The sequence below is a fragment of the Thamnophis elegans genome, chromosome 15 (assembly GCF_009769535.1).
Source record: "Thamnophis elegans isolate rThaEle1 chromosome 15, rThaEle1.pri, whole genome shotgun sequence".
NCBI classification, from domain to species: domain Eukaryota; kingdom Metazoa; phylum Chordata; class Lepidosauria; order Squamata; family Colubridae; genus Thamnophis; species Thamnophis elegans.
This window is the reverse complement of record NC_045555.1, coordinates 47,442,811-47,458,536: the sequence shown is the minus strand read 5'-3', so window position 1 is coordinate 47,458,536 and position 15,726 is coordinate 47,442,811. Positions and strand designations below refer to the sequence as shown.

Genomic DNA, 15,726 nt, shown 5'->3' with positions numbered 1-15,726 from the left:
CATCCATGAAATCATTAAATCGTGGAAAACAGAATCAGGGCATAGTGTTATATACAACTGGAGTTTGTTCAGAAAAATTAACTTCAGGTAGGAATAATAAATATGTGTCAATCTCAAAGGAGAATCCCCCGGTCATTCTAGCAAACAAAAGGACAATTAAGAGTCTGTGGCCTGGGAATAGATGAAAAGGAAGTAATTAGCACCTTTCTCCCCCCCCCCCTATCTAGAGCTACTCACAAATTAACAGAAGCCAATAAGTGAGACTGAAAAACAACTGCTGTGGTGTTGATTGGCGCAGATAAAGTATTTAGCCGGCAAATATATTGTCTTCACATATACGGTATACATCAAGCAAAAATTAGTCAACACTGTGACCTCAGGACAGTTTTTCCTACCTGTTTCTTCCAGATATCAATCACGGTGTGTAACAATTCCTCTTCCTGCCTTGATCCTGGAACGGTAAGCAGAAAGTCTACATCATGTCCAGTCTGCTTGCCCCTGTCAATTACAAGTTTAGGGAAAAAAAGGAAGAACAAAATCATACGGTTTCTGTGGGAATCGGGCTCTGTTTTCAGAGACAGATGAGCTCTTCTTATTCCCTGCCTGTCACTCTTTCTTGCGAAACAGGCTTGATGTACTGTATTTTATCTCTAACTTGAAGTGGATCAATACACCTTTGGGGCAATGGGGGAATGTTGAATTTTTTTCCTTCATCTTATTTTTAGAAGGCTTTTTTCCCCCTCCCCATTGGAGATGCAAAGCTGAATTGTGCCGCTAATACAACTGACGGCCACAATGGAGCCCCCAAATTTCTGTTGTTGAGTGAAGCAGTTGTTAAATAGGAGCCGAGGTGGCGCAGTGGTTAGGGTGGTAGTACTGCAGGCCACTTCAGCTGACTGAACCGCTGAACTGTTATTGCCCCCAACAATCCGGGTCCTCATTTCACCCACCTCGGAAGGACGGAAGGCTGAGTCAACCTTGAGCCGGTGAGATTTGAACCGCTGAACTGCAGATAACAGTCAGCTGAAGTGGCCTGCAGTACTGCACTCTACAGGCCTCATCCTTTACTGAAGGGAGGAAGGAAACATTCTGGTGTTGTTTCTAGCCTCATCTTTATTGCCCTGCTTACAGAAAATGCCTCTCCGGTTAACCCTTATTACATTATAACAGCTAAGGCGAAGCGCCCATCGACCTGAGTGATGTTGAGTTGGCCACGCCCACATGGTCACATGACCACCTACCCAGCTGGTCATAGAGCCAAGGTTGCGCAGTGGTTAGGGTGCAGTACTGCAGGCCACTTCAGCTGACTGTTATCTGCAGTTCAGCAGTTCTAATCTCACCGGCTCAAGGTTGCCTCAGCCTTCCATCCTTCCGAGGTGGGTGAAATGAGGACCCAGATTGTTGGGGGCAATATGCTGACTCTGTAAACCGCTTAGAGAGGGCTGAAAACCCTATGAAGCGGTATATAAGTCTAATTGCTATTGCTATTAGGCCCTTCTTTGGGGTTTAATCCCTCTGGGAGTTAAGCAGACCCCATCGAAGAAATAAAACACACAGTTACACTTTGCTCACTGGCTGGTGTGACATGTAACCAAAGAAGACATGCCAGTAAATTAGGACCACCAAAATGCACGCAAACTGAAGACAAGATAAAATCTAACAAGTGGAGAACTTCATCCTCCAATGCTACCAAATGAGCTAAATCTCCTGTCTCATTCCATGCTTCCTTGGTTCCTTTTTTCTCCCCCCAGTTCTTAGAAGCATCAAAATGAGATTTATATGAAAGGATACCATTCAAAATGATATTCCAAAATGATGAGATATGAAGAAAGATGTTGATTCTCAACATAAATCAGCCACTTTAAAGGACCTTCTGCTTTGCAATTTAACAGCTGCTTTCATTAACAGCAATCAAGTAAAAAAAAAAATAGTGAAAGGTAAACATCCTTGTTATGTATGTAGTGTTATATGAAACACCTTGAATAGGACTTACAGCTCTACTGCATTTTCAACTGCATGGGCCTATTGTGACTAAGGCTGAAATTGCTATGACTGTTTTACCAAGGACCCCACTGAACCTCAGCAAGTCTCCGTCACAAGCAAACAGATCCATGGATTTCATGCATTTCATTTCATTTCATTTTATTAAGTTTGTATGCCGCCCTATTCCCGAGAGACTCAGGGCGGCTAACAATCAAAAAGGGAAGGGGGTACAGAATAAAAAAATAAAAAGACAAACACATTTTAAAAAACAACAACAGTCATACCCTCGAATGGGGCTGAGAGATTCAACAGCCCCAGGCCTGCCGGAACAGCCAGGTCTTAATTGCTTTGCGGAAAGCCGGAAAGGTGGTGAGGGCCCGGATCTCAACGGGGAGATCGTTCCAGAGGGCCGGAGCAGCCACAGAGAAGGCCCTCCCCCAGGGAGTTGCCAGCCAACACTGGCCGGCAGATGGGATTCGGAGGAGGCCTAGTCTGTGGGATCTAATAGGTCTATGGTAGGTAATTGGCAGGAGGCGGTCTCTCAAGTACCCAGGTCCGATACCATGTAGGGCTTTAAAAGTAACGACTAGCACCTTGAAGCGTGTCCGGAGACCAATGGGCAGCCAGTGCAGCTCGCGGAGGATAGGTGTAACGTGGGTGTACCGAGGTGCACCCACAAATGCTCGCGCGGCTGCGTTCTGGACAAGATGAAGTGTTCGAACACTCTTCAAGGGCTGCTCCACGTAGAGCGCGTTACAGTAGTCCAGTCTTGAGGTGACGAGGGCGTGAGTGACTATCCGAAGGGCCTCCCGGTCCAGGTAGGGACGCAATTGGTGCACCAGGCGAACCTGGGCAAAGGTCCCCCTGGTCACAGCCGACAGATGATGTTCTAAAATCAGCTGCGGATCCAGGAGGACTCTCAAATTGCGGGCCCTCTCTGAGGGGCGTATAATTTCTCCCCCCCAGGCTGAGAGATGGAATAGCTGGACCATCTTTCGGAGGGAACCACTCGGTCTTGTCGGGATTGAGCGCCAGCTTGTTCGTTCCCATCCAGACCCTGACAACCTCCAGGCACTGGCCCATCACTTCTAGTGCTTCACTGAGTTGGCACGGGGCGGACAGATACAGCTGTGTATCGTCCGCATATTGATGATATTTAATTCAGTTTGTATTCCACCCATAATACTTAAATGTCCCCAAACTGCTCCACCCTTCCTTGGAAACAAAGATGGAAAGTCCCATAGAATTTAAGAGGGATCAGTTCTAATTTTCTTGTGGGTCTGCAACAATTCGAGGCTAACTCCCCGCTTGACCCTTCTTTCTTGCCTGGCTAGTAGTTTCCCAAAAGCAAGACTTACTTTTGCCTTTCGAGATATTGGACCGTATTGTATCAGCACTTTACTGGCAAACTTTTCTTCATCCATTAGCTCATAAATGTGCCACTTTCTTTAAAGAAGTGATTATTTGGTTTTATTTTTACTCATTATCGTAGAGCGAGTTGAAGCAGCATAATAAAAAACATGTATTTTATTAAAAAGATATATTTGGGAAAAAAATGGGGCTGAGTCTTCAACAAGGCAATAATTGTTTTACAGGAAATTTATGCCGATTCTACATCTGGATAAGTATTCTATATATTTATGCAGATCCTGTCCCAATATTTGAGGGGCTGCCACAGAGATGAAGGGGTTGAGCTATTTTCCAAAACACATGAAGGGAAGATAAGAAACAATGGATGGAAACTAATCGAGGAGAGAAGCAGCCTAGAACTAAGGAAAAATTTTTTTTCATTTTTTTTATTTTATCAATTTCATATATACATTCACAATTATATAATCTCATAACTGTTATTAATAATATGTATTTATAACAATTTTTTCCCTACTGTTGACAATATACCTGAAGATTGCTTTTTATCATCCCATAGATCCATCTTATCTTACAACGGTCCTACTTTTTCTTCCCTCCCTCCCTCTTTCCTTCCCTCGTTTCTTCTCTCCTACTCCCCTTCCTTCCCTCCCTCCTTCCCCTTCCCTCCTTCTCTCCTTCCCTCCTTCCTTCCGTCCCTCCTTTCTTTTCTCCTTCTCTCCTTCCTTTCCCCCTTCCTTTCCTCCTTCCTTCCCCCCTTCCTTCTCTCCTACGTTCCCTCCTTCCTTCCCTCCTTCCTTCCCTCCTTTCTTCTCTCCTTCCTTCCCTCCTTTCTTCTCTCCTTCCTTCCCTCCTTGCTTCCCTCCCTCCTTCCCTCCCTCCTTCCTTCCCCTAGAACTAAGGAGAAATTAGTGAGAACGATCAACCAGCGGAATAGCTTGCCTTCAGATGTTGTGGGTGCCCCAACACTAGATGCTTTCAAGGAGACATTGTTGAGCCATTTGTCAAAAATGGTATGGGGTCTCCTGCTCGAGCATGGGTTGGACTAGATGACCTCCAAGATCCCTTCCAATTCTGTTATTGTTCTATCCGTCAGCATTTTTAGTAGAGATAAACATCAAATCCCAAACAATAACGATGCTCATTTTACACTTCAAAATCTAAATACAAGTGTCAATTACTGGGTCTCTACTCTTATAAATTGACTAACCACATTGCAAAATAATGTCTTGAAATGCACAGAGACCGGAATTTCTACCTTGTTACAGGGCCCATTCATGCTAAAGATTTGAGGGAATCTTCCAAGTGTTCTCTGAAGTGGTGAAAGAAGTTTTAAAGGACGAGCAGAAAATCTAAATAGATACAAAAGTGCCTCAAATATACAACATGAAACGGATCACTCAATACGGATTACTCAATAAATTCCTGCCTTACTTAGTGGGAATTTGGCAAAGTATTATTTGGAGGGAGGGTCCCCGCTCTCCTATTATATTAAATTAAGTTGAAAGAGCTCAAAAAAACTATTTTCATAGCGCGTGATAATTTGTCAAAACTTGCAAATTATTCAGAAATGTGCACATCTCTTACATAATGGGGAAATTCTCTTCTTCTATTTCTGTGCTTGCTTCCAGGTAAAATACTATGTCTTTGTCATCCTTCTTTCCCTTGCGAAGGAGAAAAGAAAGCAAAAATTCAGGTGGGTAAGGCATTCAATGCTTGCATTAACCGGAGATGTGGGGAAAAAAAGTCCCTGTAAATTGAAAGTAAACCCTCCTGCAGTATTTCAGAATATGTTCATCACACAAGTTTCAGCTTTCACTTTGTCACTTAATTCCTGGTGGTGGGTGGAAGGAAATTAGATGCAAATATTCAACCCTAATCAGATCTTTTATAAATTAAGCAGATTAAGCACCGTGACTTTAATATTCACAAGTATTCCCCTTATTTACTATTCATAGTTTATAGAGCCAAGGTGGCGCAGTGGTTAAATGCAGCACTGCGGGCTACTTCAGCTGACTGCAGTTCTGCAGTTCGGCTGTTCAAATCTCACCGGTTCAAGGTTGACTCAGCCTTCCATCCTTCCGAGGTGGGTAAAATGAGGACCCGGATTGTTGTTGGGGGCGATATGCTGACTCTGTAAACCGCTTAGAGAGGGCTGGAAGCCCTATGAAGCGGTATATAAGTCTAACTGCTATTGCTATTGCTATGTTCCCAAAATGGTATATACTCAATAGAATATCTCAAAAATACAGCAATGATAGGTTTCAATTGGAATATGATATGCAGGATGGGTATGTTAGACCTAACTCAAAGACTGTACTTTAAAAACCTATATTTCAGATACTATTCATAGAGTACAATAGCAATAGCAATAGCAGTAGACTTATATACCGCTTCATAGGCCTTTCAGGCCTCTCTAAGCGGTTTACAGAGAGTCAGCATATTGCCCCCAACAATCTGGGTCCTCATTTTACCCACCTCGGAAGGATGGAAGGCTGAGTCAACCCTGAGCCGGTGAGATTTGAACCGCTGACCTGCTGATCTAGCAGTAGCCTGCAGTGCTGCATTTAACCACTGCGCCACGTCTTAAAATGTCATGGGATCAATGACCAGAAGACAGTCCTTACAAAAAACAGAAATATGAGAACAGTCCTTTATATCATATTTGTTCACTCTCAGAACGCACCGTATGCTTCTGTTAATCTACCCTAAAATGCACAAGGTTATATATTTACTGCTGAAGTAAATTGGATTATTTATGCCGTACTTTATATGAGGGTTTATATTTAGCCTCTAATCCGATGTGCACACACGAAGCTGGAAATAGCCACCATTTAGAGGTGTCGGGGAAAGGTTTTGTTGAAGGGGGCAACAACGAAAGTCACATCATGTCATCGTGATACAGCCTTCACCTCTCTTGTGCATGCAGTGTGATATCATTTGTTATTTTGATGCAAGTGTCATAGCCCACAGACACCTCTGTTTCCATTGAAATTAAGAAATGCCTGCCGACAGGAGCCGCTGTGAAAGTTAAAATCTAGCTCACTGCCATAGATTTAATTGATGGTTATGACTTATAGCTATTAGATGAACCTTTCTGCCAGAAATAATTGTCCTTTCTACGCAGTGAATCACTTAATATTGCGAAGAACAAGGGCATATCTTCTTATCCCAATCTTTATTTTCATATTTATTTCCTTAATTTAATGCTATTTAGAATACAAAGAAGGGAATAGGAAAGCAGAATACAAATAACCTTATTTAATCAAATTACTCAGAAACCTATAACTGGGTACCATTATACTTTTATTGTGCATAATAGATGTAAACCAGCTATCTAAATGACTAAATTATTGCAATATCGATAAAGGGGTTTGGTCAATATTTCCAGCAGACAAATTTTTTAAAAACATATTTGCTACCATAGAAAAATATTCAAAACCTTTCTTGTTTTCCAACCAGCCACTAGCTGTGTGTCTCCAAACAAGAAAACCTCTAGCAATTCTTTATGCTCTAAAGTATGATTTGGATTATCTATATCTAGATCTACGATTAATATCATAGATCTGAGTTGTAATCTGTGCTCTTTTAATTTGTTTTAAAATACAATAGCAATAGCAATAGCAGTTAGACTTATATACCGCTTCATAGGGCTTTCAGCCCTCTCTAAGCGGTTTACAGAGTCAGCATATTGTCCCCAACAACAATCCGGGTCCTCATTTCACCCACCTCAGAAGGATGGAAGGCTGAGTCAACCTTGAGCCGGTGAGATTAGAACCGCTGAACTGCAGATAACAGTCAGCTGAAGTGGCCTGCAGTACTGCACCCTAACCACTGCACCACCTCGGCTCTCGGCTATTTATTTATTTTTGTCTGTGTGTATTTTTTCTTATCCTGACATTGTCAATTTAGTTTTGGGTATCTTGTATAGTCAAACCACAGTTCTCTTGTGCTGGTTAATGAGTGCAATAACGTTAAGTAGGACACTGTTCTGTTCCTTTGCAATTCTACGCACAGACATCCAGAAGTAAACCCTATGAAATGCAGAGGGATTGACTTTTAAGTAAAGAGGCATGAAATTGATTGGGCTGTCAAGCTTCAAGCGAAAACGTTTCCTCAAGGGAAGCCAGACGCTCCAATCTCAAATGAACGAAGTGTTGACTGAAATGTGTATAGTTCATATGGCATTCTATAATTGTATTCTAACGCAGGAAAGTCCAGCTTCAGTTAAAGGTAAAATCTGGTTGCTAAAGAAAATCTCCAAAGCAGTTTTTCCTATCGCTGGAATCCATTCCATATTTTATTATCCAAACCTAACACTGTTCTTAAGTTTTGACTCGCTGGAAATCCAGCCACAGGTTCATGTAAATAATAGAACTGTACCTGGCAGCCATTCACAATATTGTAAGCCTTTAAAGCTTAAAGCTTATGAAATGTAACGTGCCAATCTGTCACTGTTTTATATGAAGTCATAAAATACAGGGCTGGCGTTTTATTTTTGCTGCCTTGGCAGATCTCGTAAATTGCATTCGTTTCCAATCAAGCATTTCAAATGGTATCATGGCAACTTCCTGAATGCATAAATTTTTTTGTGAGTGCCAATCAATGCTGAAAGTCAGAAGTGTGGGGAGAGGAGATGGGTCGAGCAGCTCTAACAGATATGCGCATTCCACCGAATATTGATGCAGTTTGGGCACCAGCTACGCTCAGCTGAAATGTTAAGAGCGTACCATAATCCATTCTTTCACCTTAAAACATCTATCTGGATTTACATACATAGAAAATAACAGTCAGCACATTTTTCTCACGCTCGGCAGCACATTTTCTAACTGGTGCATTGCCCTGTGCAGTGGGGTAAGGCAACATGGACAATCTAGAATGATGACTTTTGAATATGAAAAATGAACAAGGGGAGGCAGGAACACACTACTGGTGAAATAAGCACTACGTATCCCAAGAGAGTATGGATTTTAAAAACAATGAATGTGTCAGATGAGACTTTTAAGGTTGCTTCCACCCGCGCTTTCAAAGATGTTTTTTAGCAGAGGGAGAGAAAATAAGCTGAGTCTTTTAATATTTCAGCTGCTACTACCTAAGCCTATTTCTCTGTTCTGAGCTAGGCTTCCCCAGTAGCACGAAGCCAAGTCCTCATCCCAATAAAAATCCCTTTTATTTAATTTACAGTGAATTCCTCTCCGGCAAAGTCCCGGCCCACAGTCTATCAAGATAGTTCACAATTACCGACCTTTATCTGGCTTGGAGAGTGGCTAGAACGATATCTTTCAGACGTTGCAATACTTGGCAAGAATGCAGGACTGAACTAATTAGCAATAGCAGTTAGACTTATATACCGCTTCATAGGGCTTTCAGCCCTCTCTAAGTGGTTTACAGAGTCAGCACATCGCCCCCACAGTCTGGGTCCTCATTTCACCCAGATAGATAGATAGATAGATAGATAGATAAATAGATAGATAGATAGATAGATAGATAGATAGATAGATAGATAGATAGATAGATATAGAGAGATGGAGGGAGGGAGAGATAGATATAGAGAGATATAGATAGAATAGATAGATAGAGAGAGAGAGAGAGAGAGAGAGAGAGAGAAAGAGAGAGAGAGAGATAGCAATAGCAGTTAGACTTATATACCACTTCATAGGGCTTTCAGCCCTCTCTAAGCAGTTTACAGAGTCAGCATATTGCCCCCACAGTCTGGGTCCTCATTTCACCCACCTCGGAAGGATGGAAGGCTGAGTCAACCTTTGAGCCGGTGAGATTAGAACCGCCGAACTGCAGATAACAGTCAGCTGAAGTGGCCTGCAGTACTGCACCCTAACCACTGCGTCACCTTGGCTCTTAAATTGTCTCCTGCAAACACACCTTCCCTTTTGCTCCTCTTTTATTTCCTCTGGGTGGAGCCATTCGCCATCCACTTGTGGCTTTACTCCCCAGTCGACCCTTGTTCCTTAGCTCTTCCCTTCGTCTGGCAACTCTGCACATGCACACACTGGGAACAGGCTCCCGCTGTTCATCTGCCTCACTGATGTCTGACTCTGAAGGCAGCTGACAACTGTCAGATGGCCCTCTGCCCCCTCTCTGCCTCCGACACAGAGCCCTCATCCGAGCCTTCCCCAGACTCCAGGACTGGCCCATCTTCCTCCCCTGTAAAATCTCCATTCCCTCCCCATTCCAGGGGAAGGATACTGCAAAATCTCCATTCTCTCCCTACTCCAGGGGAAGGATACTGCAAAATCTCCATTCTCTCCCTACTCCAGGGGAAGGATACTGCAAAATCTCCATTGTCTCCCCACTCCAGGGGAAGGTTTCTGCAAAATCCCCATTCCCTCCCTACTCCAGGGGAAGGATATTGTAAAATCTCCATTGTCTCCCCACTCCAGGGGAAGGTTTCTGCAAAATCCCCATTCCCTCCCTACTCCAGGGGAAGGATATTGTAAAATCTCCATTCCCTCCCCATTCCAGGGGAAGGTTACTGCAAAATCTCCATTCTCTCCCTACTCCAGGGGAAGGATACTGCAAAATCTCCATTCTCTCCCTACTCCAGGGGAAGGATATTGTAAAATCTCCATTCCCTCCCCACTCAAGGGGAAGGTTTCTGCAAAATCCCCATTCCCTCCCTACTCCAGGGGAAGGATATTGTAAAATCTCCATTGTCTCCCCACTCCAGGGGAAGGTTTCTGCAAAATCCCCATTCCCTCCCTACTCCAGGGGAAGGATATTGTAAAATCTCCATTCCCTCCCCACTCAAGGGGAAGGTTTCTGCAAAATCCCCATTCCCTCCCTACTCCAGGGGAAGGATATTGTAAAATCTCCATTCCCTCCCCACTCAAGGGGAAGGTTTCTGCAAAATCCCCATTCCCTCCCTACTCCAGGGGAAGGATATTGTAAAATCTCCATTGTCTCCCCACTCCAGGGGAAGGATACTGCAAAATCTCCATTCTCTCCCTACTCCAGGGGAAGGATATTGTAAAATCTCCATTCCCTCCCCACTCAAGGGGAAGGTTTCTGCAAAATCCCCATTCCCTCCCGATCAGCTGGGACTTGGGAGGCAGAGAATAGATGGGGGCGGGGCCAATCAGAAGTGGTTTTTACTGGTTCTCTGAACTACTCAAAATTTCCGCTACCAGTTCTCCAGAACTGGTCAGAACCTGCTAAATACCACCTCTACTTGGTACCCAGCTGCTTTGAAACTCAAATTTGGTACTCAGTGCATTTTGATGTGAAACTTTGTCCTGGTACTCAGCCTTTGCTTGGTACTCAATACACAAGCTACAACTTGTTGGTGACAGCTGCCTGGTGACTCACCACATCATTTCTTATGGGGAAAAGTAGTTTGGTACTCATTGTTTTTGGTACTCACCTCGCCTCCCACAGACAATTAACAATGAATACTGAAATACCACCGCATCTTATTGTTAAGTGGTCTTGATTTTTATTCAAATCAATAGAAGTTCAGCTTTTCATATTAGAAGGTTTGATAGGACGGTATCACTACTTAATTTTATTTTTACCAGTTTCCTCAACAAATATTTACCTTAAATATATACATACTGTATATCTAAAGCATCAGAAATTTTTATGATAAGTTTCCCTCTTAGCACATTACCTTGTTTGCTAGAATTATTAAATGAGAAAACATAATAATGGGAAGCCTTAGTCCCTGACAGATTTGCTCAAACAATAACTGATTGATTGCTTTAGTTTTCATTAATAATGTAGCAATGGAAAAGAGAAAGGTCAGCTGCATAAAAATTATTTACTGAAATAAGTGGACAGTGTTTGAGGTTATTAATTATGAAAGCTCTGTACTTTAAAGGGAGATCTGATTTTATAAATCTATTTGTTGTGCTTACTGTTTTGTTTCGTTGTGTTTTTTTTTTAAAAAAAACCACTGGTAGAAAAGATGTTTTGAAGCAAGACAATTTCCATTTACCAGTTCAGATTTTTATTATCCAAAAGAGAGTTGTTTGTTTTGGAATTACATTTCTATTCTCTTCCTCAGAACCTCATTAATATATATATAAACTAGTGAGTCTGAGCTTTTAAATTTTCTGTGAAGGAAGTAGGAAGAAGACATGTTTCTTTACTGAGGCTCTAATAAAAATAACAAATTACTTAATGGCAGAGTGCTTGCTCGGTTAATGCATTCTATTCGGCTAGCAGAAATAAACATCCAGTTCTGACTCCCTCCTTTGATGGTTTTAAATGAATTATTTCATTGTCTTGTTTACCACTCCAATTTTTAACATGCTCTTATTGGGGAAACATCAATTTTAGTCTATTGGCAGGCAAAACAATGTTCCTTTTCTACAGCCCTTCAAAATATAACGTTGACAATCTGAAATTCTGTTGGTCCTCGGGTGCAATCTGGGTGCCTCCAATTATAGGTTTATAATATATATTTCCCAATTTCCACGAAATCCACAAATCTAACTTTATGACATTTATCTTTCATAGATTAGATGCTCAAACAAGCTTCTCTGGAAAGTTTCTCACTCAAGGTGCTCGCTGCGAATGGTTTGCCAATTTTATCGTGCAAATCATTTCCCATATTTTCTTTAAAACGCTCTTGCTTTCCGAGGCCACAATTAAAATCCCTCCATATGGATCCAAGGGCAAATGAGCTTTGCTGAAACATTGTTAAGACTCTTTTGCAAATTACTTACTTTCATCCCCTCTGGATAATAGCTTCAGATGCTATCCAAGTTTCTTCTATGGCTCCCCTGGCATTGCTCATTTTGTAATAACCACGCAGGAGCTCCCACATCAGCAAGTTATCCAGGTAGTAACTGACTTATGCACACTTTATGCAGAAATACGTTGTAGCCAGTGATGCAAAACAGGTGAGATATTCTTTTGGAAAGTCAGTTCAACCGTTATGAGCACTCGGATAATTTCATGACCCGACAAAAGCGTGCCGACAAAACCGCGTCGCTAAAACCGCGACGTCATCAACACGCCGACAACAGCACGTCGACAGGAGGGCGATTTACAACAGCGCGTCAGCAGAAGGGCAATTTAAGTTAAGGTAAGGGTTAGGGTTAGGGTTAGGGTTAGGGTTACAGCGCCCTTCTGTCGGCGCGCTGTTGTCGGCGCGATTCAGCACTCATTCATTGGCGTGGTTCAGAACTCGCCATTTTGCACCGCAGTTTAGTTGGGTGCACTTTTGTCGGGCGCGCTTAATCGGTGAACCAGATAATTTGACTTTAAATTCTATTTACCTGAAATGTGGAAATCTGAACCCACAGTTCAGCAACATGCTGTATGATGTGGGTGAGATCTCTCTCCCAAATTCCATGCATAAGAACTGACCAATATGGGTGGCAACAGTTATTCCATCTGTCCCAGATCAATAGGCAAGTTATTACAGCGAAGCAGTATATCTAAGTTTATAGCAATAGCACTTAGACTTATATACCGCTTCATAGTACTTTATAGCCCTCTCTAAGCAGTTTACAGAGTCAGCATATCGCCCCCAACAATCCATGATGGCGAACCTATGGCACGGGTGCCACAAGTGGCATGCAGCGCCCCCTTCTGTAGGCCTGCAAGCCGTTGCCCTAGTTCAGCTCCACCATACACACATGCGTGCCTCCCACCAGCCAGCTGGTTGTTGGGTCTCTGCCACGCATGCACGGAGGTGGGCTGCGTGCAGGGGGTGCACGCACATGCACAGGGGCAATGTGTGCATACATGCACAGGGGGTGGGGTGCTTGCACAGGTGCCACACACACGTTGCATTTTGGGTGTTCAGGCTCACACAGGCGCATTCGTGTGTGCTTTGGGCACTCGGTCTGGAAACGGTTAGCGATCACTTATCTAGGTCCTGGTTTTATGAACCTCGGAAGGTTCAATGCTGAAGAAACTGATAAAATTCAATGAAGAAGCTGATAAAATTTCTCATTTACTATATATGGATGATTTGAAGCTCTATGGAAAATCAGAAATAGAAATCCAATCACTGACAAACACAGTCCGAGTATTCAGCACCGATATTTCAATGCAGTTTGGCATGGAAAAATGCGCCACTGTATCCATAAAAAGGGGCAAAATCACTGCATGTGAGGGAATTGAAATGCCCAATGGCCAACTAATTAAATGCAACGAAAATGAAGCCTACAAATACTTGGGCATTCTGCAGTTGGATAACATCAAGCATGGAGAAGTAAAAACTATTGTCAGGAGAGAGTACACCAAGAGAGTTAGGAAAATTTTGAAATCTAAATTGAATGGTGGAAATACAATCAAGGCCATAAATACCTGGGCAATACCAGTTATAAGATACACAGCTGGTATAGTTAACTGGACACAAGCTGATTTGGACATTCTGGACCGAAAAACCAGGAAACTAATGACAATGCACTACAGTTTACATCCACGTGGTGATACTGATAGACTATATCTGCCCCGAAAATCAGGTGGCAGAGGATTATTACAAGTGAAGCAAATAGTTGAAGAAGAAAAACATGCACTGGCTGATTATTTAAAAGAAAGTCAAGAACATCTATTAATCGAAGTAAAGAGCAAAAATCTATTAAAGGTCCAACAAACGAAACAAGAATACAGAAAAGATGTGATAAAATCAAGAATGGAGAGTTGGCAGAACAAAGCACTGCATGGCCAATTTCTGGAAAAAATAAAAGATAAAATGAACAGTGAAAAAACTTGGTTATGGTTAACAGCAGGTACATTAAAGAAAGAAACAGAGTCACTAATCCTGGCTGCGCAAGAACAAGCTATCCGCACAAATGCCATTAAGGCCAAAATCGAAAAATCCTCTGATGATGCCAATTGCAGACTTTGCAAAGAAGCTGATGAAACTGTGGATCACATACTCAGCTGCTGTAAAAAAAAATCGTGCAGACTGATTATAAATTGCAGCACAATTCAGTAGCACAAATGATCCATTGGAATTTGTGCAAAAAATATAATATTAAAACAGCAACAAATTGGTGGGAACATCAGCCTGAAAAGGTCACCGAAAATCAGATGGTCAAGATCTTGTGGGATTTCCGTATACAAACCGACAAAATACTGGCGCATAACACACCAGACATCACACTGGTTGAGAAAAACAAGGTCACAATCATAGACATCGCAATACCAGGTGATAGCAGGGTCGCTGAGAAGGAACATGAAAAAATCGCAAAATACCAGGACTTAAAAATCGAAATTCAACTATTATGGGCACAAACCAGCAGTGGTAATTCCAGTGGTAATTGGCACACTGGGTGCTATTCCAAAAGCACTGGAATTACATTTAAAACAGTTAAAAATTGACAAAATCACCATCAGTCAAATGCAAAAAGCCGCACTGCTTGGATCTGCACGCACATTATGAAAATATGTTACGAAGTCCTAGGCCCCTGGGTGGGGCCCGACTAGTAACCAGTGCCAAATCCGGCGAAACAACTGGCCGCTGTGATACAATTGAAGAATAATAATAATAATTGGTTATTCTAAATTCTCTCCTTAATTTCCTTTATTTTCGCTTCTATTTGCATTTCATCCCACAGTAAACTCTAATATAAGTTTCTTTTTAGAAAAAAAAAGCAAAGTTCAAAACTTCTAAAAAGACTCACTCTTATTAACTTTGAGATGAGTTCCACAAGGGAAAAGAAAATATCTCCGGCAAAGTTCCTCAGCCTTACCAAAATAAAATATTGACACTAAAGAAGACATATTTATGCATAAGATGGAGAGAAACAAAAGAACACTAGAATAGCAAGAACATGTCAAGCTTTTACTTGCATGCCTCAGGGGAAGGAATAAATGTTATTTAAAGATGAGCGTGTTTGTAAAGTATACATGAATAGATAGAAGCCAAATAAAAAGAAGTTGCTTTTGCTTTCAATTAGAGCACTGAGACATTACGTTGCCCTTTCATAATAATTAATTTTCTCAGTCTGTCTCAGTAAATACGGTAAGAGCAACGCTAATTACGATGCCATGGCTACCTTTTTTAGATAGTTTCAGTGTGCACAAACATGCGTGCCTACCTAATGCTAGTGGAGTTGTGGCTTGACAAGGAGCTATTTCTGGGAGTTTATGGCAATATTTCCTGACCCACTTTCATGTTAAGAGGGATGTGATAATAAATGTCAAAACAATCTTGGCAGATCTTAACACTACTGAGAGAGTACGAAAAGGAAGTAGACAGGGCAAAGATGGAAATATCGCCAGTTTTTGGTCTTCGGCATCAGTAGCTATATTTAAAAGTCTTCCGATATCTCAGGGGTTGCCCCAAAGAAGAGGGAGTCAAGCTATTCTCCAAGGCACCTGAGGGCAGAACAAGAAGCAATGGGTGGAAATTAATGAAGGAGAGAAGCAACTTAGAACTGAGGAGAAATTTCCTGA

At 42.1% G+C, this 15,726-nt stretch overlaps 1 protein-coding gene across 1 annotated transcript in view; it reads right to left on the bottom strand.

The window, feature by feature from the left end:
• LOC116518368 (DNA nucleotidylexotransferase-like) overlaps window positions 1–3,407 on the bottom strand; it is a 61,963-nt gene extending 58,556 nt beyond the window's left edge. The window contains exons 1-3 of the mRNA XM_032231701.1: window positions 3,342–3,407; window positions 1,562–1,638; window positions 396–498 (exon numbers count right to left, since the gene is read on the bottom strand). Coding sequence (XP_032087592.1) covers window positions 396–498; window positions 1,562–1,638; window positions 3,342–3,407 — 246 coding nt within the window. The remainder of the gene's footprint in view (window positions 1–395; window positions 499–1,561; window positions 1,639–3,341) is intronic.
• Window positions 3,408–15,726: the final 12,319 nt, after the last annotated feature.